General features: G+C 54.4%; 1 protein-coding gene across 1 annotated transcript in view; it reads right to left on the bottom strand.

Annotated features, from left to right (window-relative positions):
* The window catches only part of CDC42BPB (CDC42 binding protein kinase beta), a 102,934-nt gene that overhangs the window by 13,179 nt on the left and 61,825 nt on the right, over nt 1-27,930 (bottom strand). The window contains exons 8-29 of the mRNA XM_066275285.1: nt 26,331-26,579; nt 24,340-24,419; nt 22,541-22,707; nt 22,334-22,453; nt 21,503-21,624; nt 20,032-20,274; nt 17,669-17,779; nt 16,403-16,647; nt 16,176-16,281; nt 15,694-15,818; nt 15,128-15,233; nt 12,497-12,645; nt 11,636-11,730; nt 10,181-10,260; nt 7,562-7,651; nt 7,232-7,309; nt 5,151-5,256; nt 4,157-4,293; nt 3,542-3,681; nt 2,203-2,284; nt 999-1,215; nt 813-875 (exon numbers count right to left, since the gene is read on the bottom strand). Of these exons, the coding sequence (XP_066131382.1) occupies nt 813-875; nt 999-1,215; nt 2,203-2,284; nt 3,542-3,681; nt 4,157-4,293; nt 5,151-5,256; nt 7,232-7,309; nt 7,562-7,651; nt 10,181-10,260; nt 11,636-11,730; nt 12,497-12,645; nt 15,128-15,233; nt 15,694-15,818; nt 16,176-16,281; nt 16,403-16,647; nt 17,669-17,779; nt 20,032-20,274; nt 21,503-21,624; nt 22,334-22,453; nt 22,541-22,707; nt 24,340-24,419; nt 26,331-26,579 (2,911 nt within the window). The remainder of the gene's footprint in view (nt 1-812; nt 876-998; nt 1,216-2,202; nt 2,285-3,541; nt 3,682-4,156; nt 4,294-5,150; nt 5,257-7,231; nt 7,310-7,561; nt 7,652-10,180; nt 10,261-11,635; nt 11,731-12,496; nt 12,646-15,127; nt 15,234-15,693; nt 15,819-16,175; nt 16,282-16,402; nt 16,648-17,668; nt 17,780-20,031; nt 20,275-21,502; nt 21,625-22,333; nt 22,454-22,540; nt 22,708-24,339; nt 24,420-26,330; nt 26,580-27,930) is intronic.

Below are 27,930 nucleotides of genomic sequence, written 5' to 3'. Positions count from 1 at the left end.
CACCCTGCACCTCTGCCTCCACGTCACCCCACACACACCCTGGGGCCCCGGCATGGACTTGGGCCTCCCGCCCGCTCACTCTGAGGCCCAGAACCCTGGGTTGCATCTTGGGAACAAAGAACTGTCTCAAGCTCACTGGATCCTTAGACAAACTCTCTGAAAACAACCGCCCTTCCCTGAGCCCCCACATTCACCCAAGAGGCCCGACGTCCTGACTGGAGCAGGAACCTCCACCCCAGCTGTCTGCCCTTGGCCTGCACGCTGTGTGCAGTGTGCAAGGACACTGGCTGTCAGGAAAGGGACGCTGCCCACCGAAAGCAGTCGGGCACAGGGCCCGTCCCTAGTCCTTCCGTCCCTAGACTCACAGGATAAAGGAGACACTGAGTGCTTTTGCCTTTCCTCCTCGGGCAGAATGAAATGTCAACAAAATGCAGCGGAGGAAGGAAAGTCTCAGTGAGGTCCCGGTGCAGCCGGAACTGAAGCAAGCCTCCTCCTTTGGGAAGCCCTCTGAGCCGGCCCCCGCTTACCCTCCTCCTTGGAGCACGGAAGCCAGGAGTCGGCCCACCCAGCACGGTGCCTGCGGCGGACCTGGTCCCAGTCGGAGGCCCCAGGAAACATCAAGGGACATTGCACTTGATCATCAGTCTTGTTACAAATAAGTTTTCTTGGCTATAGCCATTCCCTCTTGTTATAAAGTTCTCTGATGGGGTGACAACTGACACGCAGTGACGCTGTCTCAACCCTTACAAGTCCCCATGACTGACAGTGTCTGCACTAACCAGGTGGGACCCGAGACAGCCCGACCCACTCACCATCGCGGGTCACCTCTATGACGTAGAGCCCTTCCTCCAGACCGACTGCGATCCTGTCGCCATCTGTTGGGGTAGAAGCATACGTGTCACCAGCACAGACGTGTGCATCTTAGAATACGGGAGAAACTCTACGTTCCAAAGACATGACTGGCCATGAGGCAGGCGAAACCCGAGTGGCGCACGCACCCAGGATGGCAGCGGTGAGCACGGCCTTGATGAGGGGCAGCGTGCTGTCGTAGGCCTCCTGCGGGACATGTACCACCTGGTTCCGCAGGCGGTTCTTGTGCAGGATGGACTGCAGTCCCTCCAGAATCCCAACCCACTTCCTCTTCTCGTTCTCGTTCTCTGTCAGGACGAGCAGGGAACTGGTCTTCGAAGGGGAACCTAAGAAAGAGGCTGTCACCTTCGCGACAGAGGACAGAGCAGAGACCGTGAGAGGACCGCACCACGGGGACCGCCCCTGGCCCGCCACCACAGCACCAGAGGGATGGGCGGGAAGATGTGGCTCTAAGGGCGACCGCTGCGGGTAGAGCCTCGCCCGCCCCTTGCGCTGAGTGGCCCCTCACCGCGCCCTCGGGACAGTCTGGACAGGCCTCTGGCGCCCTTCTCGTCAGGTTTCAGTCGGCTCTGCTCTTACAGAAACTGTGGGGCAATGTCCCTTTTAAAACTGCTCTCCTGAGTGATCTTATTATAATTTAAAGTTTCTCAAAACATGTCCAGAGCGACAGGACCTCACAGAAACAGGCTCTGTGCGTGCCCAGAGCACAGGTACCCCGGACGGCACTACTTGCCAAGAAAGGACTATCTTTTAAATGCACAACCATGGCAACTGTCTGAACTGGATACAGAGGAACTTTCTAAACAGAGATACAACTTAATTAAAAACAATTAGTGGACTTAGTTTTGTGGTCAAAGCTACTGTGTATCTATAGGACTTCCCAGTGGAGAGGTTGGGGTGACTCCTTGTTGACCCATGACCTCTGACGTGACCTCACGGGACACCAATAGGAGGGCGCACGGCTCTGGCTGCTCCCGCTCCGCTCGGCTCCAGGTCATGACCCACAGGCCCAGGGAGGGGCGGGGAGCCTCCAGCCTCCAGCACACCGGGACCAGTGACTGAGCTGTGGTGGGAGGGGGCGCTGCGGGCAGGGGGCGGTGGGGCGCGCCCCGGGAGGTGGGCAGCACCACACGCACACTGGGGTGGACACACACGTGCACCGGCCCCTCCTACAGCACAGGGACACGCTCAAAGGATGACTTCCTTTTACCACGTAATTCTTTTTAATGACCTCCTACAGCACAGGGACACGCTCAAAGGATGACTTCCTTTTACCACGTAATTCTTTTTAATGATTAAAAAACATTTCCAAAAAACAGAAAAGCAACTCACCCTGAAGATACACGGAATGTCTCGGCGTGAAGCGTGGATGACGTCGGAAGCCAAAACCGAGCTCACGGAGAACTCTTCGTCTCTGGCAGAAACAGAACATCCAATGTCAGGAAGAGGCGCACACGCCTGTCCTCCCGTGGACAACAAAGCTCCACGAAAGGGCACTTCCGTGACTGCTGCTCTGAATACAGGCGGACCCCTCACCTCCACCGGGATAAACACGGCCGCCGGCAAAGCCGACACACAACTCACACCCTGCACAGGTCACAGGTCGGAATGTTTGAGGGGAGAGCCCCTCCTGGGCCTCCCTGCCCCCAGGACAGACAAGTCTCGCTGCCCCCCACAGCCCCCCGCAGGCCCCTGCTGCACCCTGCAGGCCGGGCTTGGCGACCTCCAGGCAGCCCCTGGGCCAGCACTCTAAAAGAAGGGGCTAACACGTGGTGGTAACCATGGAAACCCCACATCCAGAACACTTTGAGCCTGGGCTCCACGTCCAGCCTCCCGCCCGCCCGGGATGCCTGCCAGGGACCTCTTCACCGCTAGTCCGGGGCACACCTGTGCATAGCGAGGACACGTGGGATCCCTAGAAACTTTTCAAAACACAGGTCCCCAGCTACATCCCAGTCCCTGTGCTGGGGACACAGAAAGTGGGAGCCACTGTGGCGGTGATTCTGACACAGCATGGTTCCCAGTGGCACCTGCCACAGCGCCCCGTCCTCCACACCCAATGCTGGACACTGAGGCCTGAGACCCGGCCCCAACCCGGGCAGATGCCAGCCTGTTCACACCGCCTGCACATGCTGTGTGCCAGGGGGGTGGGTGACAGTACCAGGAAGTGACCTGTAGCAGCAGGGCAGTACATGCCAGGCCTTGTCCCCAGTACACCCACCCATGAACTTGTTTCATCTTCACACCACACTTCTGCAGGCTGCTGTGCCCACATCACAAGCGGAACACAGCCTGACGTTAACTAGAAGCCCCGGGGGAGGGAGATGCTCGGCCGCCTTCTGCATCTGACGCGGCCACACGGGTCGAGGGCACAGGTATCAGGATGGCACACAGCCCAGAGCCTGAGATGCCGTCACAGACAGGGCACCTGATGCCTCAGAACGTTCAACACGTCTCTGTATATTTCATTCTTGTTCTTGAGGCAAACTTTAAACTTTTCAGTGCAAAAAGACGTCAAACAGGAAATTTCTGGCAATGCACTGTAAGTACCCGTCTGGACCGGCACAAAAATTAAGGGTGTGAAAGTATAAGCGAAGTTTAAGGTTACCAAGCACCAAACCCGCCTCCTGGGGAAAGACAGAGAAGTGGAACGCAGACACAGGACGCAGACCTGAGGTCCAGGACCTGGCTGGCGACAACTCCTGGCTGGGTGGACTTGCCCTCCGGCAGGTCGTACAGGAAGAGCTTGCAGTCGCAGACCACGGCGTAGGCCCGCTGCCAGCCCTTCTTCACCCCCGTCGGCTTTGGGACCTGCGGGTAGATGGGCCTCGTTTCACTAGGCCAGGGAGGCCAGTCACAGTCTGGGAAGCGGCCCCTGGAGGCCCCCAGCCCCGGGGGACTTCCTGGAGATGACAGTCACCGGGCCCTCTATCTCCTTCCAGCTGCTGCCTGCTGGCCTGTTTCTCAGACACGCTCTCACCTGGCCCAGGCTGGTGGCCAGAGCCTGGTGTGGGCCACGGGGGTCCGGGCACTGCTGCAGAGGGCTCCACACCCAGCAGAAGGCTGCCCTGCCCCGGGGGGAGGTGGGTGACACAGGAGACAGGTGTGCTCACACAGCAGGGAGCACCTGGGCACTGCAGCTGACAGCCTCAGGCCGTGGCACAGTGGTCTCAGGCAGCACGTGCTCGGAAGCCTGTCTCTACGCGCAGAGCCAGGAGGCTGGGACAGGCGCCCCCAGGACTGGCGAGAGGGCCAGCACACCAAGGCCGCGCTGAGCCTATCCTACCTTCACGTAGCCCTTGTAGGCAGTCCCGATGCCCCTCTGCACGTCCACGCCAAGGGGCCGCTTGGACTGCTCGGGAGGAATGGGGCACACTTGGGGCGCGCTGTCTCTGCAGGACACGTGGCAGGCAAACGAGCACACTATAATGGCGAGGGAACAGCACATCAGGACCGTGCCCAGGACCTGGGGACCCGGCACGAGGTCCTCACACTTCCCAGCACAGCTCAGGGACTCGCAAGAGTGACTTCCCGGTGTCCCCACACAGCGTGGCAGGCCACCAGGACTGCCTGGCATGGAAGGACCGTCACAGAGCCAGACCTCTTGTGCTCCCACACTGCTGACTTTCAAAACCACCCTGACAGGAAAGAGCCCGCAGGTCTGTGACAGGGGGCAGGTTCTGGTGACATGTGGGGGTCCTGGCAGCCAAATGAAAGGTGAGCTGCATTTAAGTGCAGTGGGAAAGTGTCTGCTGTCACACCCAGTGAGACCACGAGGATCTTCTGCAGAGCGGCTCTGCCCACTGACCAGCGTGGGGGCAGCTCAGGGCTGGCCCAACCCCAGGGGTGTCACTGGCACCCGGGACCTCGGCTAGTTGTACTGTATGGGTCATGTTACCGAGCGCGAGGGCAGCGCCTGGCACACGCTAGGGCACGGCCCAGGTTCCGGCGCTAACAGTGACCGTGACAAGATAAAGCGGTGGTGCTTTTCTCTGGAGGACCCACCGTGGGGGCTCGGAGCTCGTCCCTCTCCGCCTCCTTTTCCAGGATGGCTGCGCAGAGTACATGCCCTGACCAGCAACACCCAGCAGACCCAGGCCGCCCACACCGGCGCCTCCCACACCAGCGCCTCCTACCGCGCAAGGAGCCGGGCTCTTCACCCAGCCTGCGCGGAGCGCACTGAGCTGGAGCCAAGGCGGCCTCCGCTCACTCTGCCCCTGTGCCTTCAGAACCACCGCCCTCCCGAGGCGCTGGCCCGGCTGCCTGCGGCGGACACTCACCCTCGCAGGCGAAGCCCTGGCGGACGAGCCCCACCATCAGCGAGGTGCAGTGGCTGCACTGCGTGGGGCTGGAGAAAGACTTGATGCTGAACTGGTGGGCTTTGGGCTGCAGGAAGAGCACCGAGAAGGTGAAGCGAACACTGAGACAAGGTGGGTCGGATTTACGAATGACTTGGGCACAATCTTGAAAAGTAGAGAATGTGCATTTGCACTCTGAGGTATGCGTGGTCCTGGCAGCACTAACCAAGGACAGTGCCCCGCGCCTGCCCAAGAAGTCTGGGCCAGACAGGCACCATGCACTTCCTTCAGCAAGTCTGGCAACAAAGCGCGCTGGCCTGGGGCACAGTGGGGGCCTGCCTGCCGCCTGCTCTGGAACAAGCCCCTCGCTTCAGAGAGGCTCGTGGGGGCTGCCTGGGCCACGTGTTGGCTGAGCCCCTACCGGGACGGCCCTCCCACGTGAGACCAACAGACACACAAGAAATGAACAGCAGCCCTAGTCCTAATAGCAAGAGCTGAAAAGAGCCCTGCTCTCGCTGGGAGAAGGGACACTGTGACATGGTCGACACGGAGAGACAGGCCATGCATGACGTGGACAGGATCTCTGCAAGGCTAACATTGCAAACTCAAAGGTTTATTACTCAGGGGACATAAATATGCTGGGACCTTTGTAAGAAGCAGGAGTGATCAGCACAGATCCCAGGGTGCAGTCTTCCTGACCCCTGACTGCGAGAATCAAAGTCCAACAGCCAAACCATTCATCAGCCTCAAACAAAATCAAGTTGCTTATCTCTAGCTGGTGTGGCCGCCGATGTCTACATTAAAGAAAAAAAGGAAAAGGCTCTAAGTACATAAGGCTGAATGCCAGCTAAGCTTGAAACTTGGACCGTGGCACACCTGAACGTTAGGGTCTGTGTGGAGCCTGTGTGTACTGGTGTGCACAGCTCTCCAGACACACTTCTGGAAAGAAACTAAAACGTGCACATTCAGCGCAGTTCCACTCATGCTGGGGGCAAAACTCCCTCCCACAGACTCCATGGTTCTCGGAGGGTCTATGTGAACACAAAAAAACAGAAATAAGTTTAGAGAAGGAACTTAGTGTGATAGATACATAACAGATTCTCCGTTATGCTGGAGAAGGGAATCTGGTCTGAGGGACAAAGGAAGGGGACTGGCAGACTGAACCTGAACATTTTACTGGTTTAATTAATAAAACACAGGGTCCTGATACTTCCTGAATCATACGCTATTCAGAACAAACCGTTAACAGAGCACAAGGGTTTGGCCAGACAGGTGGTGGCACAGTAGACAGAGCGTGGACCTGGGACGCTGAGATCCCAGGTTTGAAACCCCGAGGTCACCAGCTTGAGTGTGGCGACCACTGAGCACAGGGTCGCCAGCTTGAGCACGGGATCATAGACATGATCCCATAGTCACTGGCTTAAGCAAGGGGGTCACTGGCTCAGCGAGAGCCCCCCGGTCAAGGCACGTGTCAGAAGCAATCAATGAACAACTAAAGTGACACAGCTAAGAGTTGATGCTTCTCATCTCTCTCCCTTCCTATCTCAGTCTCTCTTTCTGTTGTTGAAAAATTTTTAAAAAAAGAAAAAAGCCTGACCAGGCAGTGGCACAGTGGATAGAGCGTCGGATTGGGATGCAGAGGACCCGGGTTCAAGACCCCGAGGTCACCAGCTTGAGCGCGGGCTCATCTGGTTTGAGGAAAAGCCCACCAGCTTGAACCCAAGGTCGCTGGCTCGAGCAAGGGGTTACTTGGTCTGCTGAAGGCCCAAGGTCAAGGCACATATGAGAAAGCAATCAATGAACAACTAAGGTGTTGCAACACGCAATGAAAAACTAATGATTGATGCTTCTCATCTCTCTCCGTTCCTGTCTGTCTGTCCCTGTCTATCCCTCTCTCTGACTCTCTCCCTGTCTCTGTAAAAAATAAATAAAATTAATTAAAAAAAAGAAAAAAGAAGAAAGTACAAGGGTTTACTGTATTTACAAAAGTAACATCTGTCTTATTTACACAATAGTTGTATTCTAAAACCAAGAAGGTGCCACGGGTGAAAAGCAAGGCCTACCTTTGGTCCAGACAGAGCGAGGGCCTGTGAGGTGGGCAGCGGCCCGGCCGGCGGCCTCTGTGGGGCCCGAGCCATGTCCTGGGAGACAAGCAGGCAGAGGTGAGCACCGTCCTAGCTCAGCACTGCTCTACATGTCAGACCAGCTTGGGATCACTTCTCTCTGGAACTGATCAATAATGAACAGTTCTGCATTTTTAATTCCCTACATTGTTGAGACACCTGTCAAAGCGCTCCTGCTCTAGCTGATGCCTGATGGGAATTCTGAAAGGCAAGTCAGGCTCTGGGCGGGGGCGGGGCGGTGAGGGCACACAGTGTCACGGCCAGTCTCACCTCCTGCTGCTCGGTGCTCGCAGCCACAGACGCTGATGGGGACACTTCTGGCTTTGGAGCTTGTGTTTCTTGCTCACTAGCTGAGCTGGTCTGCGGGGAAAAAGGCAGAGAAACAGTGGGATGAAAGAACTTACCCTGCAGAATTCAGGCTCTGACTACAAGTTCTTTATTTAAAAGGGGCATTCCACTGGGGACTGAGGTCCCAGCACAGCTTCTCACTGCTGTGACTCCATGCAGCACCTTCACTCGCCTGCCTGCCCGCCGCCTGCGGTCTCTGTGGGGTTTGGCCGCACTTCCAAGAGGCTGGCAGTGCGGCGGGTCATGGGGGAGACCAGCAGCAGAACAGAATGTCACTACCACCCCATAAAAATTTGCATGATGAAGGGGTTACTCGTGGTGGCAAGTCATTCCCAGTAGTGGACATGTTTAATGTGAGGAAAGGGAGGCAGAGCTTCTAAATGACAATCTTCAGGCCTAGGACCACCTGCAGCAGCCAGACCCCTGAGCAAGGGATTTTCCCCTATGCGAATGTCCCTCCCACGTAAGCCGGAGGAACTCCAGAATGACTGGAACTGACCACTACGAGGCGGTGGTGCTGGCTACAGAGGACACGGTACAGAGACCACGGCCTCTGCCTCCGGGCTGCAATGCTCCAGTGCTGCCCAGTGACGAAGGGTCCGAGCTGAAAACCACCTGCAGGGATGGCCGCTCTGTCCACTGACCTCACAGAAGAGCTGCCCCTTCCCCGGCCACCTCCACCCTCCTAATGATCACTGTCCCTGGTCCTCTGGAACCTGCACTCGCCCTGTCACCAGAATGGTCGAGGACACTCAAGTGATGGAAAAGGCAGACGACTACAGCAATAGGTTTATGACAGAACATAATGACCAGTGCTACAGATGTGCCTCAGATGGCTCAATCTATCTGCTTCTGAAAAACTGACGCCTTTAGGGCGCTGGCCAGGTAGCTCAGTCGGTGTGTCATCCTGAAACACCAAGGTTGCAGGTTCCATCCCTGGTCAGGCCACATACAGGAAGCGACCAATGAATGCACAGCTAAATAGAACAACAAATGAATGTTCCCCTCTCTTTTTCTCTCTCCCTTCCTCTAAAACCAGTCAATTAAAAAATCCAAAAACCTGAAAACTTTAGGAAAAGGCAAACATTGCCCAGTAATGAGATCCACTTTCATGATCTTTAGTTTCTGGCTTGTTTCAAGGGATTGCTAGTCAGGGTCCATCCCCGTTTGGGAAAAAGAGAGAGTGTCACACCCCATGGAAGGCCGTGGATAACATGCAGCGTACACGGAGGTGGGGGCGGGGGCATTCACAGCCTCCTCAGCAGCTGCCTCCTAGGCAGCCAGCCCTGACCCCCAGACAGGCTGCCCCAGAGCTCCACATCAGGCTGGCCACAGGTCCCGCAGGTGGGACTCTCCTGGAAACCCCTTTCCCCCGCCACCACCTACGGAAGTCCCTGACATAGTAGCGAGTCCTCCTTTGCTGCAGGGTGAGAATTGGTCTTTTAAAAACAGCCTGAGGCCCTGGCCGGTTGGCTCAGAGGTAGAGCGTCGGCCTAGCGTGCGGAGGACCCGGGTTCGATTCCCGGCCAGGGCACATAGGAGAAGCGCCCATTTGCTTCTCCACCCCTCCGCCACGCCTTCCTCTCTGTCTCTCTCTTCCCCTCCCGCAGCCAAGGCTCCATTGGAGCAAAGATGGCCCGGGTGCTGGGGATGGCTCTGTGGCCTCTGCCTCAGGCGCTAGAGTGGCTCTGGTCGCAACATGGCGACGCCCAGGATGGGCAGAGCATCGCCCCCTGGTAGGCAGAGCGTCGCCCCTGGTGGGCGTGCCGGGTGGATCCCGGTCGGGCGCATGCGGGAGTCTGACTGTCTCTCCCTGTTTCCAGCTTCAGAAAAATGAAAAAAAAAAACAAAACAAAAAAAAACCAGCCTGAAATAAGGCCCTGGCCGGTTGGCTCAGCGGTAGAGCGTCGGCCTAGCGTGCGGAGGACCCGGGTTCGATTCCCGGCCAGGGCACACAGGAGAAGCTCCCATTTGCTTCTCCACCCCTCCGCCACGCCTTCCTCTCTGTCTCTCTCTTCCCCTCCTGCAGCCAAGGCTCCATTGGAGCAAAGATGGCCCGGGCGCTGGGGATGGCTCTGTGGCCTCTGCCTCAGGCGCTAGAGTGGCTCTGGTCGCAACATGGCGACGCCCAGGATGGGCAGAGCATCGCCCCTGGTGGGCGTGCCGGGTGGATCCCGGTCGGGCGCATGCGGGAGTCTGTCTGACTGTCTCTCCCCATTTCCAGCTTCAGAAAAATGCAAAAAACAGCCTGAAATACTCCACAGGCAGAGGTCCATGGAGGCATCTTCCCTGAAGATACTGAGCACTTTCTTCATCAACTTTCATTTCATTCGAGGAACCTTCCCGGGAAACATTTGAAATCCCTTAAGGTCTTCAACCTCCACACATGATGACCCAGGTCAATGACAGGGTCAGCGTGCCTGAGACCGAGTGTCAGGTGTTAATTCACTGGCGTGTTTGTGGCACCACAGGTAGTCAAATCTTACCACGCTGTTTCTAACTGAACATTGAGTCCATTTTTTGCTTTTTAAAAATACTTACTCTAAAGGTCAGGTCATGTGCAAGAGGTGCAGTGTTGAAATACTCAAAGATAGAATCCTGGAAATCTGGAAGTTTGAGTCCTGTGAGGATGAAACAAAGACAGTCAAGGTGAAAACGTGGCAGACCGCACCTCCCTCTCCGACGGGAGCTCAGCGTGGCCGCGGGCTCCGCTCTCAGTCAGCAGGAAACCTTGGTGAGGTGCCACCAGAAACACTGGCCGACGCTCCCAGAGCTCAGCTGGGGGGCAGACGAGGAGGACGCTCGGAAATCTCTAAGGAAGGGTGGAGGAAGGGGCGAGCCACGAGACACGAGGACGGATCCACGCCAGTTCCTGCCCACGGACAGCCAGCAAGGTGGACGCAGACCCAGGGCCCCCCGGCCACCGCATGAATAGTGAAGTGAGAGTGACATGCATCAGTGAGGACAGGAACTTTGTGACAACTGGTACTGAACAACTAGTCACAGGAAAAAGGTAAAACTGGATCCAGCCCTCAAACTGTACGTCATCACAAATTCCAAATGGATCAGTCATCAAAATTTTAAAAAACCCTCAAAAACCACGCATGTATTAGAAGAAAAACATGGGTGAACTTCTTGAACAAATGGAGACTCAGAAACATCCCTATGACTTAAAAAGGGGAAAAACTGATAAATCTGACACACACAAAAATTTAAAACCCTTATGTCTGGCCAAAAAAAAAAGAAAAAAGTCATAAGTAAAAGACAACCCAGGAAAAATATTTGCAACTTCTGTCACAAACAAAAGGCTCTAATCCTCAATATATAAAAAGCTTCTGAAAATGAAAGACTTAGCAAGTATAAATTTTTTAAATGGACAAAAGATACAATATATAAATCATAAAATAAGAACAACAGTCCTTAAACATGAAAAGGTGCTTAATCTTGCTCATAATAAGAAAACTGCAATTAAGCCTCCCACCCATACTGAATCTCACCCACCCGGAGTGGAGACCCTGCTCTGTAGGCAGGACCTTGGCCTGTGCTGTGGCGGGCACCCACGCACCCACGTCTGACCCTCAGACCGCAGCCCACGCCAGGACATCTAGCAGAACACACTGATGGGAACGGGAACGTGAGACGTGAGCGCGTGGGGCCGCGCGGAGCAGTGCGCTGTGGCGGTGAGGACAGAATGACTGGTGCCAGGCCCGGCGGTGCTCCCTGTGGCATGGGGGACGTATCGTCTAATTATACTCACGTGTATCTGCTCTATATTTGCAAGATGAAACAAAGGCAGGACCAACCGAGAAGTGTGGGTAGCTTTGGGGACGGGACCTTGAGTGCACCCCAATTTCAGAATTCTGGCTTAGGAAAGACTAAATGCTTTCTTTACAGAACCAGAAACTATTAAACTTAAAACAAATTAAATCTAAAATAAAATCATGTCATTAAAAAGGCTTATACTTAAAAAAAATGCAAAAACTTATTTTAATTTACCGGTATCTGTTCTAAATTTTTCTTCCATCTTCTTCTTCAAAATTTCCATTTCTTCTAACAATTCTCTATTTTTGGCTTCCGAATCCTTTAGTTTACTAAAAGAAGAAGTAAATGGCTTTAAGTGCACAGGGGGACAGGTCACCAAAGTGCTGGTGCAGAGGTCAGGGTGCCAGGCCGGGCTGGTCTCAGGCCGCGTGCCCGAGTGGGGCCGTGCTCCAGACACTGCTGGGCACCCACGGGCCACTCCTGTGCTGCTCGCCTCTCTGTGGGCAAGTCCTCTGTCCTCTGAGGACACATGGCCCAGGTGACTCAGCCATTAGACTTCTAAGTGTCGTTCCCATCATGGGCAAGATGGCAGGCGGTCACCTGCCTGAGTGCGGGAGTCTCGTGCGGAGGGGACAGAGCAAAGCCAGACTGCTGCAGTTAGAATCTGTCCAGGTGGCCAGTGGGCCAGGACAGCACTAGGGGATCTGCAATCAAATCCTGCCTCTGGGCCCCGGCCAAGTGGCTCACTGGATAGAGTGCTGTCCCAGCACAACGAGGTCGTGGGTTCGATTCCCAGTCAGGGCGCATACGAGACGCAACCGACGAGTGCACAATTAAATGAACAACAAGCTGATGCTTCTATCTCCCTTCCTCCACACTTAAATCCATGGAAAATATTTTTTAAATAAAGTAAATAAATAAATAAAAAATCCTGGCTCTGCACTTCCTGAGTGGGTGACACCTGCCTGCACCTCAGTGCCATCACCTGAAGTGGAGACAGACACACTGCTGGCCAGGGGAACAGCTCGGGGCGAGCCCAAGGCCACACGGGTGCCCAGTCCCTGCCGAGAGTTGGACCTTTCAAAGGACAAGTACCTTTCAAAGGAGAGGTTCGTGTCTTTGACTTTCCTCAGTTCCTCCTGAACGAGCTGTTTGGCCCGGATCTCGGCCTCAAGGGCAGACTGCAGTTCCAGCCGCGCGGACATGTCCAGCTTCTGACTACGGCGGACTTTCCAAAGGGGATCCTGCAGACACGGGTTCAAATATTAAAAATACATTTTAAGTTACTAATTTAACAAAAAAATGCTACCAAATAAGTAATTCTTCTTTTTCTAACCTTAAACTTCTATCACCATATTTAAAGTTAACTCTCAGACATTATCAAAGTCCATCACACCGAATTTAATTTCAACATTTTGTGGCCCCTCCTCTTCCTCAGAGATCTTCTAAAACAGCGTTTTCAACTGCTGGTCTGCAGCTAAAATTCACTTTCTAAATTTTTTTTTTTTCTTTTTTTTTTTTTCTTTTTCATTTTTCTGAAGCTGGAAACAGGGAGAGACAGTCAGACAGACTCCCGCATACGCCAGACCAGGATCCACCCGGCACGCCCACCAGGGGGCGACGCTCTGCCCACCAGGGGGCGATGCTCTGCCCATCCTGGGCGTCGCCATGTTGCGACCAGAGCCACTCTAGCGCCTGAGGCAGAGGCCACAGAGCCATCCCCAGCGCCCGGGCCATCTTTGCTCCAATGGAGCCTTGGCTGCGGGAGGGGAAGAGAGAGACAGAGAGGAAAGCGTGGTGGAGGGGTGGAGAAGCAAATGGGCGCTTCTCCTGTGTGCCCTGGCCGGGAATCGAACCCGGGTCGTCCGCACGCTAGGCCGACGCTCTACCGCTGAGCCAACCGGCCAGGGCCCACTTTCTAAATTTTTTAGAAGAGTAAAATGGGTCCTGCAGTGTAATTTCTACATGGGCCCACTAGACTTGTACAAATACAAGCTGCTTTACAGGGCTGCAGTTACCTTACTTTCCTATATACTGACACGACACATTTTGTGATGTGACCATCCTAGGAATTAGGTCCCCTGAGATAAAGGAATAAACTGGCGAGGGGAAGGGAGAGGGAGGTGTGACCGGGAGCCGCCAGGGCCGTGACCAGCCCGCCCACAACCTCCTCCCCTTTGCTCCTTGCTGGCCAGCGCAGTCCACGGACTTCCAAGGGAATAAAAAGGCACATGAAGATACTGCTTTTATAAAGCCTGCAGGAGCACAGCTGAGTTTTTCCATTTCCGTCCATCTAGGTGAAGAGGAGAGTGGACGCAGGGACTCCTCCCAGCTCAGTCAGAAGTGGGTGTGGAGGGACAGGGTGTGAACCTAACGACAGTGTGAACTTGACCACAGGAGAGAAGTCGCAGGGAGTCTCCAGATGATGCCCGCGATCAATTTTCTCAAAAACCAATAGGTGAATACACTGCTAAGGAAAAAGAGCAACTACAGTCTCATCCAGTATGTCCTTCAAAAAGAAGAACTTTCGCAACAAGAATTTCAACACTTTCCCGTTTTGCTAAAAGGACTTGTGATGGCATTCTTACACCTTCTATGAGGTCTGTGTACAACATTTACTTCATGCAGTCCCTAAGTGCCAGTGTGTATGTAAATGTGACTGGGAGAAAAACACTGAAATGAAAGAGTTTATTCATCGTTCTAATTGGTACTCATAAAGCAAAGCAAATCTAAAACTGAAAATGGCCCAACCAGTGGTGGTGCAGTGGATGGAGAGTGAGCCTGGGATGCTGAGGCTCCAGATTTGAAACCCCAGGGAGGTCGCCACCTTGAGCGTGGAACCACTGACACGATCCCAAGATCGCTGGCTGGAGCCAACCCCCCCCCTCCCCCCCGCCAGTCCAAGCACATACGAGAAGCAATCAATGAACAGCTAAAGTGACGCAACTATGAGTTGATACCTCTCTCTTCCTTCATCTCTCTATCTCTCTCTAAAAACAAACAAAAAACAACCATGGAAATGTTTTCCAATTATAGGGCCAACATGGCCATATTCTTTTCTTCAGTAAAACAGCTGTGGCTGTTGTCCAGAGGACCGGGTTTGGGCGTCCATGGGCAGAGAGGAGGGTCACAATAAGCTGAAATCTATCAGACATGCATGTGAGGTTGCCCGCAGCACTGCTGAGACCCGGCATCTACAAGACAGCGCTCCAGGTTCTTGTGACAGGGCGAATGGTCAACCACACTCAAAGGTGCTGCCCCTTTTGGGTAAATGTACCTTACGACCAGGAAAACATAAGATAACTTTGGTTTACTAAGTTTAAGCTGTAGATAGAATTCTAATAAACTTATTTCACTGTGCCTTTATTCTTACTTCTATATATAGTATCACTCACAAAATAACTGACATATTGTTACAAAGTCAAGGGACCCAGAAAACTGGAGCCAAGGGAACTGGGCCGAGACAGTTCCACGCTGCCCGAACCCACCACACTCCCAGCGCTCAAAGTGCACTGATAACTGGCTGGCCAGCCCGCGAGGGAGAGCCCAGTCCTGCGGCCCATGGACTGTCCCGAGCCTAGACAAGTGAGAGCGTGGAAGGTCACACACAGTGCTGGCTCCTCAACCCGGGCTGCTTCCCACGGGAATGGCCTGTGCAATGCTTCACTGCTAAAGCCACTGACGGGCACCCGGTGGTGGAAACACGGGCTTTCGGACAGAACCTACCAGCGTTCTTGACCCCAGACTGGAGCTCCTCAGGGCCTCGAGCTCCTCGGTCATCTTGGAAGCGAGAGCTTGAAGATAGCCCCGTGCATCTTTCTCGTCGCTGACCCTGCAGGAGGGCACATGGTCTGAGCGCCAGGAGCCGGAGGATGCACATGTTCTGCCTCCCTCAGGACACAACGCCCGGCACCCTGTCCCCGGACACCAGGCACCCACAAGAGAAGGCCCTGAAGCAGAGGCCATCCCGCCCGCTCCTCTGGTCATCTTTGTGCAAAATTCTGCAGAGGCCGCACCTCTGCTTCCCAGAGAGCCTGTGTCTCTGCAGGGCCCGCCCCACACCTGCAGTGACCCGGGGGCGCTGTCCCTCCGCCTTTAGCCCACAGTGTCGGCCAGTGGACAGAACTGCTGCCCCCAGACATCAGCGATTTGGGGGACAGAGCAGTGAGACCTGCACCTAGACCTCAGAGAAACAGTGCGAGGTGTGAGTGACGGGTACGGAGCCAGGACCTGGAGGGACCTGGAGGGACCAGGGGCACCCCGGCCGCACCCAGCTGGCCGGCCGCACGCACCACTGGATGATCTCTGCGATCTGAGCTTCCCAGTGGGCCACCGACTCCTTCTTGGCAGCCAGGTCCTGCAGCTCGTCCTCCAGCTGCCGGCTCTGGGCGCTGAGCTGGTCCACAAAGGAGCAGAGCTGAAACGACAGTCACACCACACCATGTATCACGGGGCACCCTGCACACAGGACGTCAGCACTGCTAAAACCGCAAGTTCTTTGGAAGATTTTGAAAGTTTTCTCTAATCATCATGAGAGTTTTCCAAACTAAATTCAGGATATGGACTTTGGATTGTATCTAACTCAACTCACATTTCATGCAAATCTGAACACAGAGTAATATTAGCAGCTTTTAACCAAAAACAAACATCCCATTTAAAAGATCAAACATATTACTTCATGTAAAAATAAAAATATTTAAAATAGCAAACATCAAATACCCAAGAGTGAAGAGATTACAGCTTCCCCAAAGTGCTAACCCAGATATTAAATTACCCTTTCCTTTTCAGCAGTTAATTTCTTGTTTTCCTCAAACAGCATTGCTCTCTCTCGCTCATACTTGTCTTTGACTGTGCCCACCGCCTCCTCCACCTCGCTGTGCCTGGGTGGGAGGGGAGGGGAGAGGAGAGGAGAGTTCAGCAGCCCTCACTCGGTCCAGCCTCCTGTCTGTGGCCCGGGCACCAGCCTGCACTTTCTCTACGGAGACGCTCGTGAGAACTTACCGCTCTCGCTTTGACTTCTCCAACTTATCTTTTAACACTAAGACTTCCTTCTGCAGGGCCAGCTGGTGGCTTTCGGAGTCATGCACCTCCTTCTTCACAGTTTTTACTTCTAGCACATGGGAAGCCTCACGTCTGACTAATTCCTCTTCGTAAAACAAGACTTTCTTCTCCAGCTCCGACTTGATTTTGGAAATCTCCTGCTGATGTTCTAAGGAGGAACCGGGTCCACGGCCTCCTTGCTTCATCTGAGGATGAAGGTTCAAGTAAGTCGCACACCTCGGTGCCCTCCCACGTGCAGGCACCTGGAACACTGCTATGTCCCAAGTGACAGAGCCAGTCACATCGTCCTTCTAACACCTGCAGAGCAGACTTCAGGGGCTGACAGAGTCTGCCCTGCGGGAGAGAGGTGCCCAGATCTGTGTGGGACCCCAGGGGCTGTCACACTGCGGCACGACTGCCCTTCCAGGTCGCCTCGTTCCACCCATCCGTCCCCTCAGTGTTCTTCTGAGGCCGACTGTGTCAGCCCCCCCCCTGCCAGGAACAGCGTCACATGACACCTCTGCTCTCGTGGAGCAAGTAAAAGATGGACGACAGACCAGTGAACAAGTAACAACACAGGTAACGTGACAAAGAATTGGGGGAAAGTGCCAACGCATCTGGTCAGACCAGGTGGTAGCAAGGATGACGGAGAGAAAGACACCGTGGGGCTGTGTGCTGGGGGAGAGGTGGGGGCCCCCCAGGGGCCAGGTGGGGGTGCGCGGGAGAGAGGTGCCCGTGGTCTCCATGCACTGACATGGAAACCATGGCTCAGCAGGGCGAGGACCTGCGTCCCACGAGGTTACCAGGAGCCCAGTCCCCTCGCCACCCTCTTTCTACTACAGCCCTCTCCCCCACCCTGTCCTCTCTGGCCACAAGTGACCAGCCTGTCTCTCCCATGTCAGCAGGACACGGGCCCTAGAGAATTTTTCCAGAAGTGGACCGCATGACTTTAGAAACCTGGGTGTACAGAAGGCATCAGGTGTTAGTTCGCTGGGGCTCACGGCAAACTGCCTGAACCTTTCACCCGAGGAGCGGACCTGGTCGCACACCTAAGAGCTGTACCAGGGCAGGCTCCGTCCACTCCCCGGCACCCCGTGTGCGCCTGCGCCTGCCTGCTGACCCGCCGCCCGACATGCACGTCACTCAGGATAAGTCCCACCTCGACAGGGTTAGTGAGAGGAACAATCTGTTGTCACGGTAAGAATGAGGACCCCAACGAGGCTCTACCTTGAGGGCCTCAAGCTCACTTTCTATTTGCTTGGAGAAGTTCTCGCTGTGCTCGCGAAGCTTGCGCTCCCTGGAGGCATCGGCCACGGCGTCCTCAAGCTGAGCTTCCAGCTATAAAATGGAGACCACCGTTTAGTGACACGACACGAGCTCCACTGTGACACTTAAATCTTCCCCCCAAAAAACTGAGCCAAATCTTGAAAGGTCTCCAATTCTTCACTCTTCCTCAGATTTTATCACAAGTTAAAGACTGAGAGACACACTCAGGGCTTGACTGGAATGGCTGCCTAGCTAAAAACAAGTTTAAAGTCTTGTTAAGTCGATAACCCGACGTGAAATTTGAAGAAAGGACATGGACTGTGAAAGCAAGAACCGATACCGGCAGGACCCAACCTGTCTCCTCAGCGGGAACCGCAAGCACTAAGAGGTAGAGGAGCAGGCAGAGGGCTGGGGGCCACACCCGGAGCCAGCGAGAACGTCACGCCACGCCCATGCACACGCTCCGGAGGGGAGGTGGGTCCCAGGGCGCCCCATTCCATCCAGATCTGGAATGGCAGCAGTCACCGGAGCTCCGCTCACCTGAGCGACTGTGGCTATAACCACAGACACACAGGGCCACAGAAGAGCCAGGAGGCGTGCCGAGGCCACAGGACAAAGCCCTGCCCGAGAAGGGGGGAGCGTGCTCCCCAGGCTGAGCTCTGGAGCTCATCAAGGGACTCAGCGAGGGTTGTACACTGTGGGCCGCTTCAGACATGTCCCCACCCACAGGACACCGGGGCTCCCTGGGGCCAGGCTCCCCCAGCGGGCCCTGGGCCTTCCCTTTCTAATCACCCACCCGGAGACGCTGTGTTTCATGTGTGTTACCCGTGCAGCCCAGCAGACTGAAGACAGAAGTAGATGTAACTACCAAGTGTTTTCTATTAAGCCAGTTACTTAAGAAAATTACAAAAATGTAAAAAATGCCACTCTTCTTGCTATGTTTCTTTAAAAATAACTTCATTAAAACGATTATTTATGTGCCCTGTCCGTATAGCTCAGTGGGCTAGAGCGTCGTTACAACATGCAGAGGTTGCCAGTTCGACCCCGGTCAGGGCACTTGTCTGTCCCCCCCTTCCTCTCTCTCTCAAATCAATAAATACACTAAAATATATATATTACTTATGCTAAAATGTAACGGGTTTATTGTTATACTGAAAAGAGCCTCATTCTTCGTATCTAACCGACACAGACAAAAGCTCTTTGGGGCCTTGACAGCCGTAAGCGTGAGGCCTGCTGGCCTAAGAACTGAGGGGCCTTGACTCTGGCCGCCTGCATGGACGCAGGGGCTCATGGCCACATAAGCCATGCCACGTCTCGTATCACGACAAGTTTATGTCACATTTGTTGAACATGAATACCCCCGCTACCGTATTTGCTTTAAAAAGGAATTTTAAAAAATCGGTACTACTGAAGTCTCCTTTAATAACTTTACAAACGGATGTAAAGGGCTGCGCACTGTAAAATAAATGCCCGCCACACCAACTCTCTTGGCTTCACATAACATTTAAGATCCATTTTAAAGTAACTGATGTAGGTCCTAGCCGGTTGGCTCAGTGGATAGAGCATCAGCCTGGTGTATGGACATTCACAGGGTTCAACTCCTGGTCAGGGCACACAAGAAAAGCAACCATCTACTTCTCTCCCTTTCCCTCTTCCCCCTTGTAGCCAGTGGCTTAACTGGTTCGAGCACTGGCCCTGGACATTTGAATATCATCTGAGTGCATCAGCATTGGGCACTAAAAATAGGTTGGTACTTGAGCATCGGTCCCAGAGGGGGTTACCAGGTGGATCCTGGTCAAGGTGCATGTGGGAGTCTGTCTGTCCTCTTCTCAATTGATAAATAAATAAATAAAAGTAAAGTGACCGATGCATTGCAGCCACGTTATTAAAGACATTTACTGGCCCTGGCTGGTTGGCTCAGTGGTAGAGCATCGGCCTGGCATGCAGGAGTCCTAGGTTTGATTCCCGGCCGGGGCACACAGGAGAAGTGCCCATCTGCTTCTCCACCCCTCTCCCTCTCCTTCCTCTCTGTCTCTTTCTTCCCCTCCCGCAGTCAGGGCTCCACTGGAGCAAGTTTGCCCGGGCGCTGAGGATGGCTCTGTGGCCTGTGCCTCAGGCGCTAGAATGGCTCTGATTGCGGCAGAGCGATGCCCCAAGATGGGCAGAGCATCGCCCCCTGGTGGGTGTGCCAGGTGGATCCGGTCGGGCGCATGCAGGAGTCTGTCTAACTGCCTCCCAGTTTCCAGCTTCAGGAAAAAAAAAAAAAAGACATTTACTAAGGTCACACAAAAGTACAAGCAGTGCAGCCCGAGCATCCAAGCTACCTCTTTCCTGAGCTTCTCGGATTTACGAATATCCTGTCGCATGGAGTCAATTTTCTGCATGGCGGCCTCCACCTCCTCCTCTTTGTCACGAAGCTGCCGGGACACCTTCTGCTTCTGAGAGCGGAGCTCCGCCATGCGCTCATTGAGCTCCGAGAACTCCTGCAGGGCCAGCTTCCGCTGCTGGTGGGCGTCTTTGAGCTCTCTGGCCTGGGACTTCAAGCGCTCTGAAGCTTCAACCAGTTGCTGAACAAAGGGAATGACAGATGTTTGAGGTCTGTGTAGTGGAGACGTGGAGAGCTGGAAGCTCAGGGCCAGGAAGCGCTGGTTATGCATGCCAGCACTGTCCACGAGCTTGCCGCTAGGACAAAGTCCTGCCTACCCAGCACGGCCAAACGCCACCTAGACGTGCACCTGAGCCAAGGCACAGAGCCCCCCATTCCAGAAAGATCCTGCCAGTGTGCGAGCAGCACCTTCACACTCTTGCTCGTGGCAGCCACTCTGGCTCGGCCACTCCCAGCCCTCCATGCTGCCCACAAAGAGGGGAGAGGCAGGAGCCAGGCCACATGTCTCATTACTCAGACACACGAAGAATCCAAAAGAACATATTATGTGTGACAATGCTTGAGATCCCAATCAAAGTAGAACTGTATAAACACAAGTGAACAGCTGGCCCTTTCCTGGAGTCTGAGGGGTGGATGCCAGTGTCCCCATGGCTGCCCTGACCCCGCCTCCCTGCTGGCCCGAGGCTGGAAGGAGTGGGACCGAGCGGCTGGGAGAGTTCCCGCTGCAGGGAGCGGGGCCCTGCGCCAGGCTGGGCCAGCCCCGCGGGGCTGCCTGTGACCCCTGGGGGCACAGTGGCGTCTCCCCCACCACACGTCTGACTGAGCGCTGCCTGTGCTGTGACAGCAGGCAAGCCCCCCAGTCAGCCAGGGTCTAAACCTTCCCATTGCAGAGACTGTCTCGCAAGCACGGTGGCTTTAACGACTTGAACTCAAGTTTTAAGGAGCATGTTTCAGAAAACCCAACCCCGAGTGTTGCAGGAACGCACTGCTGTCCAAGCATACAGTCGACGTGTCTACGGAAAGTCAAGTTTATAATACAGGTGTTCGGGGAAATCACCCATTTCTTAACAAGTGATCTCGTTCGTAGTGCCCTGTAACTGAACGTCCCTCTGGAAGGGGCTGGAGAAGGATGTGGGGTGGCCTGGACCCATGGATGGGCACACAGCCAGCTGGGTGACATGACTGTGGCCCCCAGAAGCAGGGACACCCAGGTGTTGAGCCGTCATGCCCCTATGGTCACGTGTGGCAGGGCAGGGGTGGAGACAGATGACGGTGGAGGTGCTTGCCTGCCGCACAGGACCCCGGAGCGCGGTCAGCCCCCGAGCCGCGTGGCACAGTCAGCACGCAGACCGGAGCCATGGCGTGAACCCGGACGCATACAACGCTGCCCGCAGACCCGCGCCCGCTACCTTGTGGAAGTCTTCCTTCTCCTGCCGCACCACCCGGTACTGCTTCTCGAGGCCTTTCAGCCGCAGCGCAGAACCCTCGTGCTCCGGGCGAAGCGACACGGTGTCCTCCAGCCTGTTTGAATCTGAACAAAGGAGGAAATGAACCGGGTCTCCTCACACACACAACCGCTCTGACTGACTGAACACACCACTCTGAGCACTCACACACGCCACCGCCGGCCCCTCCGGGCCTGCATGACCACGTCCTGCCTCACCCTGGCTGACCTGTGCAGCCGGTCGTGTAACCCGAGGTGGCTCCACGGGGCCTTTCTGGGTCAGGACAGAGGGCTGCAGACAGAAATGGGAGGAGCTGGCCGCTCGGGCCTCACTCGGACAGGAGTCAACCGCACTGCCAGCCCGGCCAGGTCGGGGGCTAGGACGTAAAGTGACCCGAGTCTTTAGAACACTGATAACCCAGGGGCCGCACAGACAGACAAGGACAAGAGAACTAGCACCTGAGTCCCTGAAGTGCAGCTGGCACTGACGAAGATTCAGGGAGCAGTTGTGGCAAGTCTGTCCCAGAGCCACAAAGAGGAAAGCCAGGACAGATGCAACATGTTCTCGGTTTACGAGTAAGTTCTAGTACCTGATTCTAGCTGGAACTACTGAGCTATGAGTCTCAGAGCTCAGCATTTGGAGAAACAAATTTAAATAAACTGACAAAATGCTAGATTAGCTAAAGCTTAAGCTTTTTTCCTGCTCTCTGCACCTTATGAGAAGGGCCCTGAAGTTTCCTTTGCAGAAACAAACGCCCTCTGAGCACACGGACTGAGCAGCCAGACTAACACATACCTGCTATTTTATTCTTCAAGCGCTCAATTTCCTCATTCAGCCTTTTGATTTCTTTGTCTCGGGCGGAAGTGCCCAGGGCCCGTGCTGAGCCGTGGAGCGACTGGATGGTCTGGGTGGACTCTAGGGGTAGGAGACATGTGTGAGCGCAGGCCAAGCCCGGCCCGGCTGGGGTGGGTGCGCCGAGGCGGTCATGGCGCTGCCACTCACCTTGCAGCTTCCTGCTGAGCTCCAGCTTCTCCTGCTCCAGCCTGCGGATCCTGCGCTCGTAGGCCTCCACCTGCAGGCTGTTCTCCAGGTCCCGCTGCACGCCCTCGTCTTTGGTCAACGGACTGGACTGCATTATGCTCTTTAGAGAGCCGCGGTCGGAGAAACAGCTGCGAACAGGGCACAGGGTTTCAGATCTACTCAGCACTTACACTGATTTCATTAGCATTTAAAGACTTCCTGAGTAAAAGAGCAGTCTTTTTCAATTGGCAAACAGAAATACCTATGAAAAGACTTGACTGTTTACGTGGCCAAAATTAGACAAGAGCCTTCCTTACTGCGGTGGCTGGGGGACAATGCGCGCCAAGAAGAACACGCCCTCAGCGCTACTCAAAGCAATGCTTCTGCAGGTCAGGGGACTGCAAACGCTCTCGGGGCCCACGTGAGAGGGCAGGCGCAAGGGCAATGCTCCGCACGAGGAGCTGGGGCTGTGCGGCCTCGCGGGCTGCGCACAGGTTCACCAGAGCACGCAGGGGCACCGCACCATCGCCAGAGCAGCCCGAGCTGTCAGGGCTCCCTGGGTCTGCCACTAGCTGGGGGCAGCTCCTTCATGCCCTGTGCTCTGAGCAGCCCGCTAAGCGAGCCCCCATGGATCAGCGAACGACAGGCCTGCCGCGGGCAGCACCGAGACTCAGGTGGAGGCAGAAGGAGCTCTCCCTCAGCATATCCCTCCTGGACCGCCACACGCGTGACTTAGCTCCTGCCTTTACTGTGGCAGTGGTGGCAGGGACACACGAAGGTCCTCCACTGAGTGCAGAAGGCACAGCACTGGGACATGCAGACAGAGGACCCGGCAGGGTTTCTCAGAGGCAGCTGGGGCGCCCGCTCTGCAAGGTGTGCTCCAGGACAAGGTCCCTGAGCCCAGTCCACCAAATCAAGCCTGGGCCCGCAGGCCTGACCAGCACACCTGAGGTTGCGAGCCTCTGCGATGGACAGGTAACATGCCAGCATGCCTCCTTCATGGGCGCGGGGTCGGCCGCCACCCTGGTCCCCGGGGCCTGCTGAACGCTGGCACCTCGCACCAGCCCCACAAAGCAGTCCTCCTGGAGGACTTACTTCTAAGCTCAGGTCCCGGCTGCCAGAAGACGCCACGAACCAACTCTCACCTTCCTGCAGACACCGCGGCAGTTTCTCTGGCCTTATTTGACCTGCCTTTCATCCTAACCCGCTCCTCTTACCCCACTTCCTTCTTAAAGGGAAGGAGACACGACTACGCGAGGGGCTGCTCACGACAGAGGCCACAGATACAAACACAGGTGTTGTTGCTCACGGGGCTGGAGCCACATGTGGGCTCACACTCGTGGCTCTGCGGGGACTGTGCTCCAGCCCCTGATGGAGGCCAGAACTGTGCTGAACGGATGGAGGCCAGAACTGTGCTGAACTGTGCTGTACAATCCTGAACGGAAGCCACGCCCAGCTGAGCACGTGGCGGCAGCCCCGAGGCACCGTCAGAACAATTTGTGCCAGTCTGAGGTCTCCGGTCAGCAATCGATGGCCTGCCACCCTTCCCCACCCCCTTAGCGCGTGAGCCAAGAATAATTTTTATATTTTTAAAAGGTTGTTAAAAAGGATGAAGAAGAATATACAAGAGAGACCACATAGCCTAAGTTATTCCCTATCAGGCTCTTTATAAGAAGTCTGTGACCTTGCAATGACGTCACGTGCATTCCTAAAGGACAGCCCTCCCTAAGCACGGCCTCTCAGCACACCGACACACCTGGGAATGACAGAGCTAGACGTACCTTTCCGTGGTGAACGTGAAGCCGATGAAGGGTAAGTGCAGCCCGGAGAAGCCCGTGTGAGAACCAGGAGGTAGCATTTCCTGCACAGGAGCACATACGGCAGAGTGAGAGCGTGCCCAAGCGGGAGGGAGCAGAGGAACACAGCAGGGACACGAGGGCTCCCGGGAGGGTGGCGGGTCTGTCCCAGTGCTGGCTCCAGGGTGGCAGCTGCAATACCCGGGCTGGCCGGTGATCTTTCCAACCCTGGCTCTGACGGACAGCACAGGTAAGAGTCAACACCCCGCTTCCGGCAGCGCACACGGCACAGGCCAAACTTGGACCAGGCTGGTCATTTTCTGTTTTTAAAGCCGCAGCACCCATGCTCAGCATGACTCTGAGCAGAGGGGACAGGTGCTGGCCCTGGGGACACGGACACGGGCTGGGGGTCTTGGCCTGAAACAAAGGCCAGAGGCAGGGTGGAGGTCCAGAACCCAAAGGCAGATAGATTATTTTAGATGTGTATTGATCACAACTCTCTTCGTCAGCTTGATAATCCTTCTTTATTAGAAATAAAACCAAAATGATAATTATCTGGGAAATTTCATTGTGGAAATAATTTCTTTAGAGCCCCGGGGAAATCCTTACAGCAATGAGAGTACTTTTTCCATCTTCTCTCTACGTGGTCTCAAGTTCAGCTCTTACTTTATTTAGTAAATTAAGGAGCACTGAAACTTTTCTTTTACTTGGTTAAACCTCACTCTATCCCCAAACCAAAACACATGTATGAACTAATAATTAAAAAGGTTGAGTTTGAGGAGACCAAAATAATTTTATAACGTGTGGGCAGAACTCAGGCCTGTCACATCAGCTCAGAGCTAGGACCCAACTTGGAAAATCGCCATGGCGGCTCCTGAACTCCTGCCGTGTGGAGTCACAGACACGCAGCCGCTGAACACACACACGGGCAGGAAGACCCAACGTGCTCACCGGCGGAGGGACACAGTGAGGACGGAGGCCGAGAGGCTCCTCACTGGCTCTTTAGATCGAGGAGAAGAGACGGTGCAGTAACTGTGACATGACAATGGAGGTGACACTGCCTTGAAAAGGTACAAAGTGCCATAAAAACAAAAGTAAAAGAATTTCTGATAAATTCTTTTTAAAATATTTTTTTTCATTTATTGATTTGAAAGACAATGATTTGGTATTCCTCTTATTTATGTATTCATTGGCTGATTCTTGTATGGGCCCTGACTGGGGATCAAACCCAACCTTGGTGTATCAGGACGATTCCAGCCAACCGAGCCCCCCGTTCCGATGAATTTGAGACAAAACACCTACTTAACTCACTTCTACTCAAATTATAATCCACTATTTTAAAAAGGTGTATTAAGGACCAAGGTAAAAGGTACATTGTCTTTAGACAACTCTCTTTTTAAAATCAACCCTGGGCCTGACCGGTTGTGGTGCAGTGGACAGAGTGTTGACCTGGGATTACTGAGGTTCCGGGTTCAAAACCCCAAGGTTGTTGGCTTGAGTGTGGGCTCATCCAGCTGGAGCACAAGCTCACCAGCTTGAGTGTGGGATCAACATGATCTCAAAGTCACTGACTTGAGCACGGTGTCACTGGCTCAGTTTGAGCCCCTCCACCCCCGTCAAGGCATACGTGAGACGCAATCAATGAACAACCAAAGTAATGCAAATGAGCTGATGCTTCTCGTCTCTCTTAAAAACAAAACAAAAACACAACCAGCCCTGGCCCGATAGCTCGGTTGGAGCTTGACTGATCAGTCACCCTGGCATGCAAAGGGTGCCAGTTCAATCCGTGGTTGGTAATACAGAAACAGATTGTTTCTCTCCCTTTCTCTCTCTAGAATCAATAAAATAAAGTTAAAAAAGATAAAACACCTTTTCAAAACCAGCGCAGCTGTGCTGTCTTGATACACGCCCCCTCACACCCCACTGTGCTCCGTGCCCACCGACCGCACCACAGCACCGAGCCGAGGACCACTTACGGTGTTCCTCAGCACGTCGTCATCCACGTCGAAGTTGGACGTGTCGGAGGGACTGCTGACGTCGGGGATGTACGGAGCCTCCAGGTTCCGTATGTTCTCCCAGTTCAGCCCTTGGAAGAACGCGTGCTTCTTGAAGTCCTCGACCCCGTTCCGCCCGAGCCGGCGTTCACGGCCGCAGATCAGCCTCTGCATGAGGTCCTTCGCCTCCTCGGACACGTCTGTGACGTGGGACGGGAACTGGAACCGCTCCTGCAGAACGAGGCCATCGGGGACTGTGAGGAAGACCCCGAGGAGCACTGCGGGGGCAGCCCCGACAAGGGACCGAGCGGGGCTGCTGAGCGGCACGTGGCCTGCTCAGGGGCCCCCGCGGGCAGACACTCCTCTCTGGCCTCACTGGCTTTATTAACGGCAGACGGTCAGCACCCTGCTGGTAAGCAGAATGGTGAGTGTTCACCTATCAAGGTGGCAGAGGTGTGACAACGCGTGGGTAGGGACAGAGACCGGTCAGAAGGCCCTGTGCTGACATCTACAGCCATGGCCACTTCTAAACACTGACTCTACAGGAACTGTCACAAGGAGAGAACACATGTTTATGAAAGCATCATATTCTGTCCAAGAAAACTGCACGGTACCTAAATGCCCAGCAAAATGGGACGTTACAACAAAGATACAAGGTGCAAAGAGAAAGGCCCATCACCGTGCACTGACCAGAATGACGACAAAAACAAACCAACAAGGAAGACAAGATGGCGCTGGAGTAGGCGGACGTACCAACATCCACCTCCCAGAACCAAAGTGAATTACAAAATAATTTTAAGAACTATCATCTGGAAAAACCAACTTTGGACTAAACTAAGAGGACTCTTCAACCAAAGAACACTGAAGAAGCCACACCGAGACTGGTAGGAAAAGCGGAAACATGGAGAGGGCTGCCCAGCTCCCTGGAGCAAACGGCAGCCGGGAGAGACTTGCGTGGCGGGAAGCAGAGGAGAACAGAAGCTCCATCTCCACACATGCTGCAGATGGCTTTTCCAGTCTACCTGAATCATTACCAGCTAGAAGCAGCGGTCATTGGGACTTGGATGTGAGCTGCAAAGTATAGAATTGTGACAACAATTCCAGTGCCATGCCGACTTTTCCTGGAGGTGGACTTTTCCTGGACTCCTACTCCTAGTGACAGCTCCTAACAGACTGAACTGGGGTTGGGTTGCATTTTTCAGGGATTTGGCATGGTGTTGGGGCCAACTTGGACTTGGTGAACATGTTAAGGACACTACTCTTTTATGGATTCTTGCTGTATTGACCAAGAGTTTGCTTAAAGGCTTTAATCACTGTAAAAAAATATATATATAGAAGACTGGATAAAGAAGATGTGGCACATATACACCATGGTATACTATTCAGCCATAAGAAATGATGACATCGATCACTTACAACAAAATGGGATCTTGATAACATTATACGGAGTGAAATAAGTAAATCAGAAAAAAACAAGAACTGCTGGATTCCATACATTGGTGGGACATAAAAACAAGACTAAGGCCCTGGCCGGTTGGCTCAGCAGTAGAGCGTCGGCCTGGCGTGCCAGGGACCCGGGTTC

Source organism: Saccopteryx bilineata, chromosome 4, assembly GCF_036850765.1.
Source record: "Saccopteryx bilineata isolate mSacBil1 chromosome 4, mSacBil1_pri_phased_curated, whole genome shotgun sequence".
NCBI classification, from domain to species: Eukaryota; Metazoa; Chordata; class Mammalia; order Chiroptera; family Emballonuridae; genus Saccopteryx; species Saccopteryx bilineata.
The sequence above is the reverse complement of the archived record's forward strand: the minus strand, read 5'-3'. Positions and strand labels throughout refer to the sequence as shown.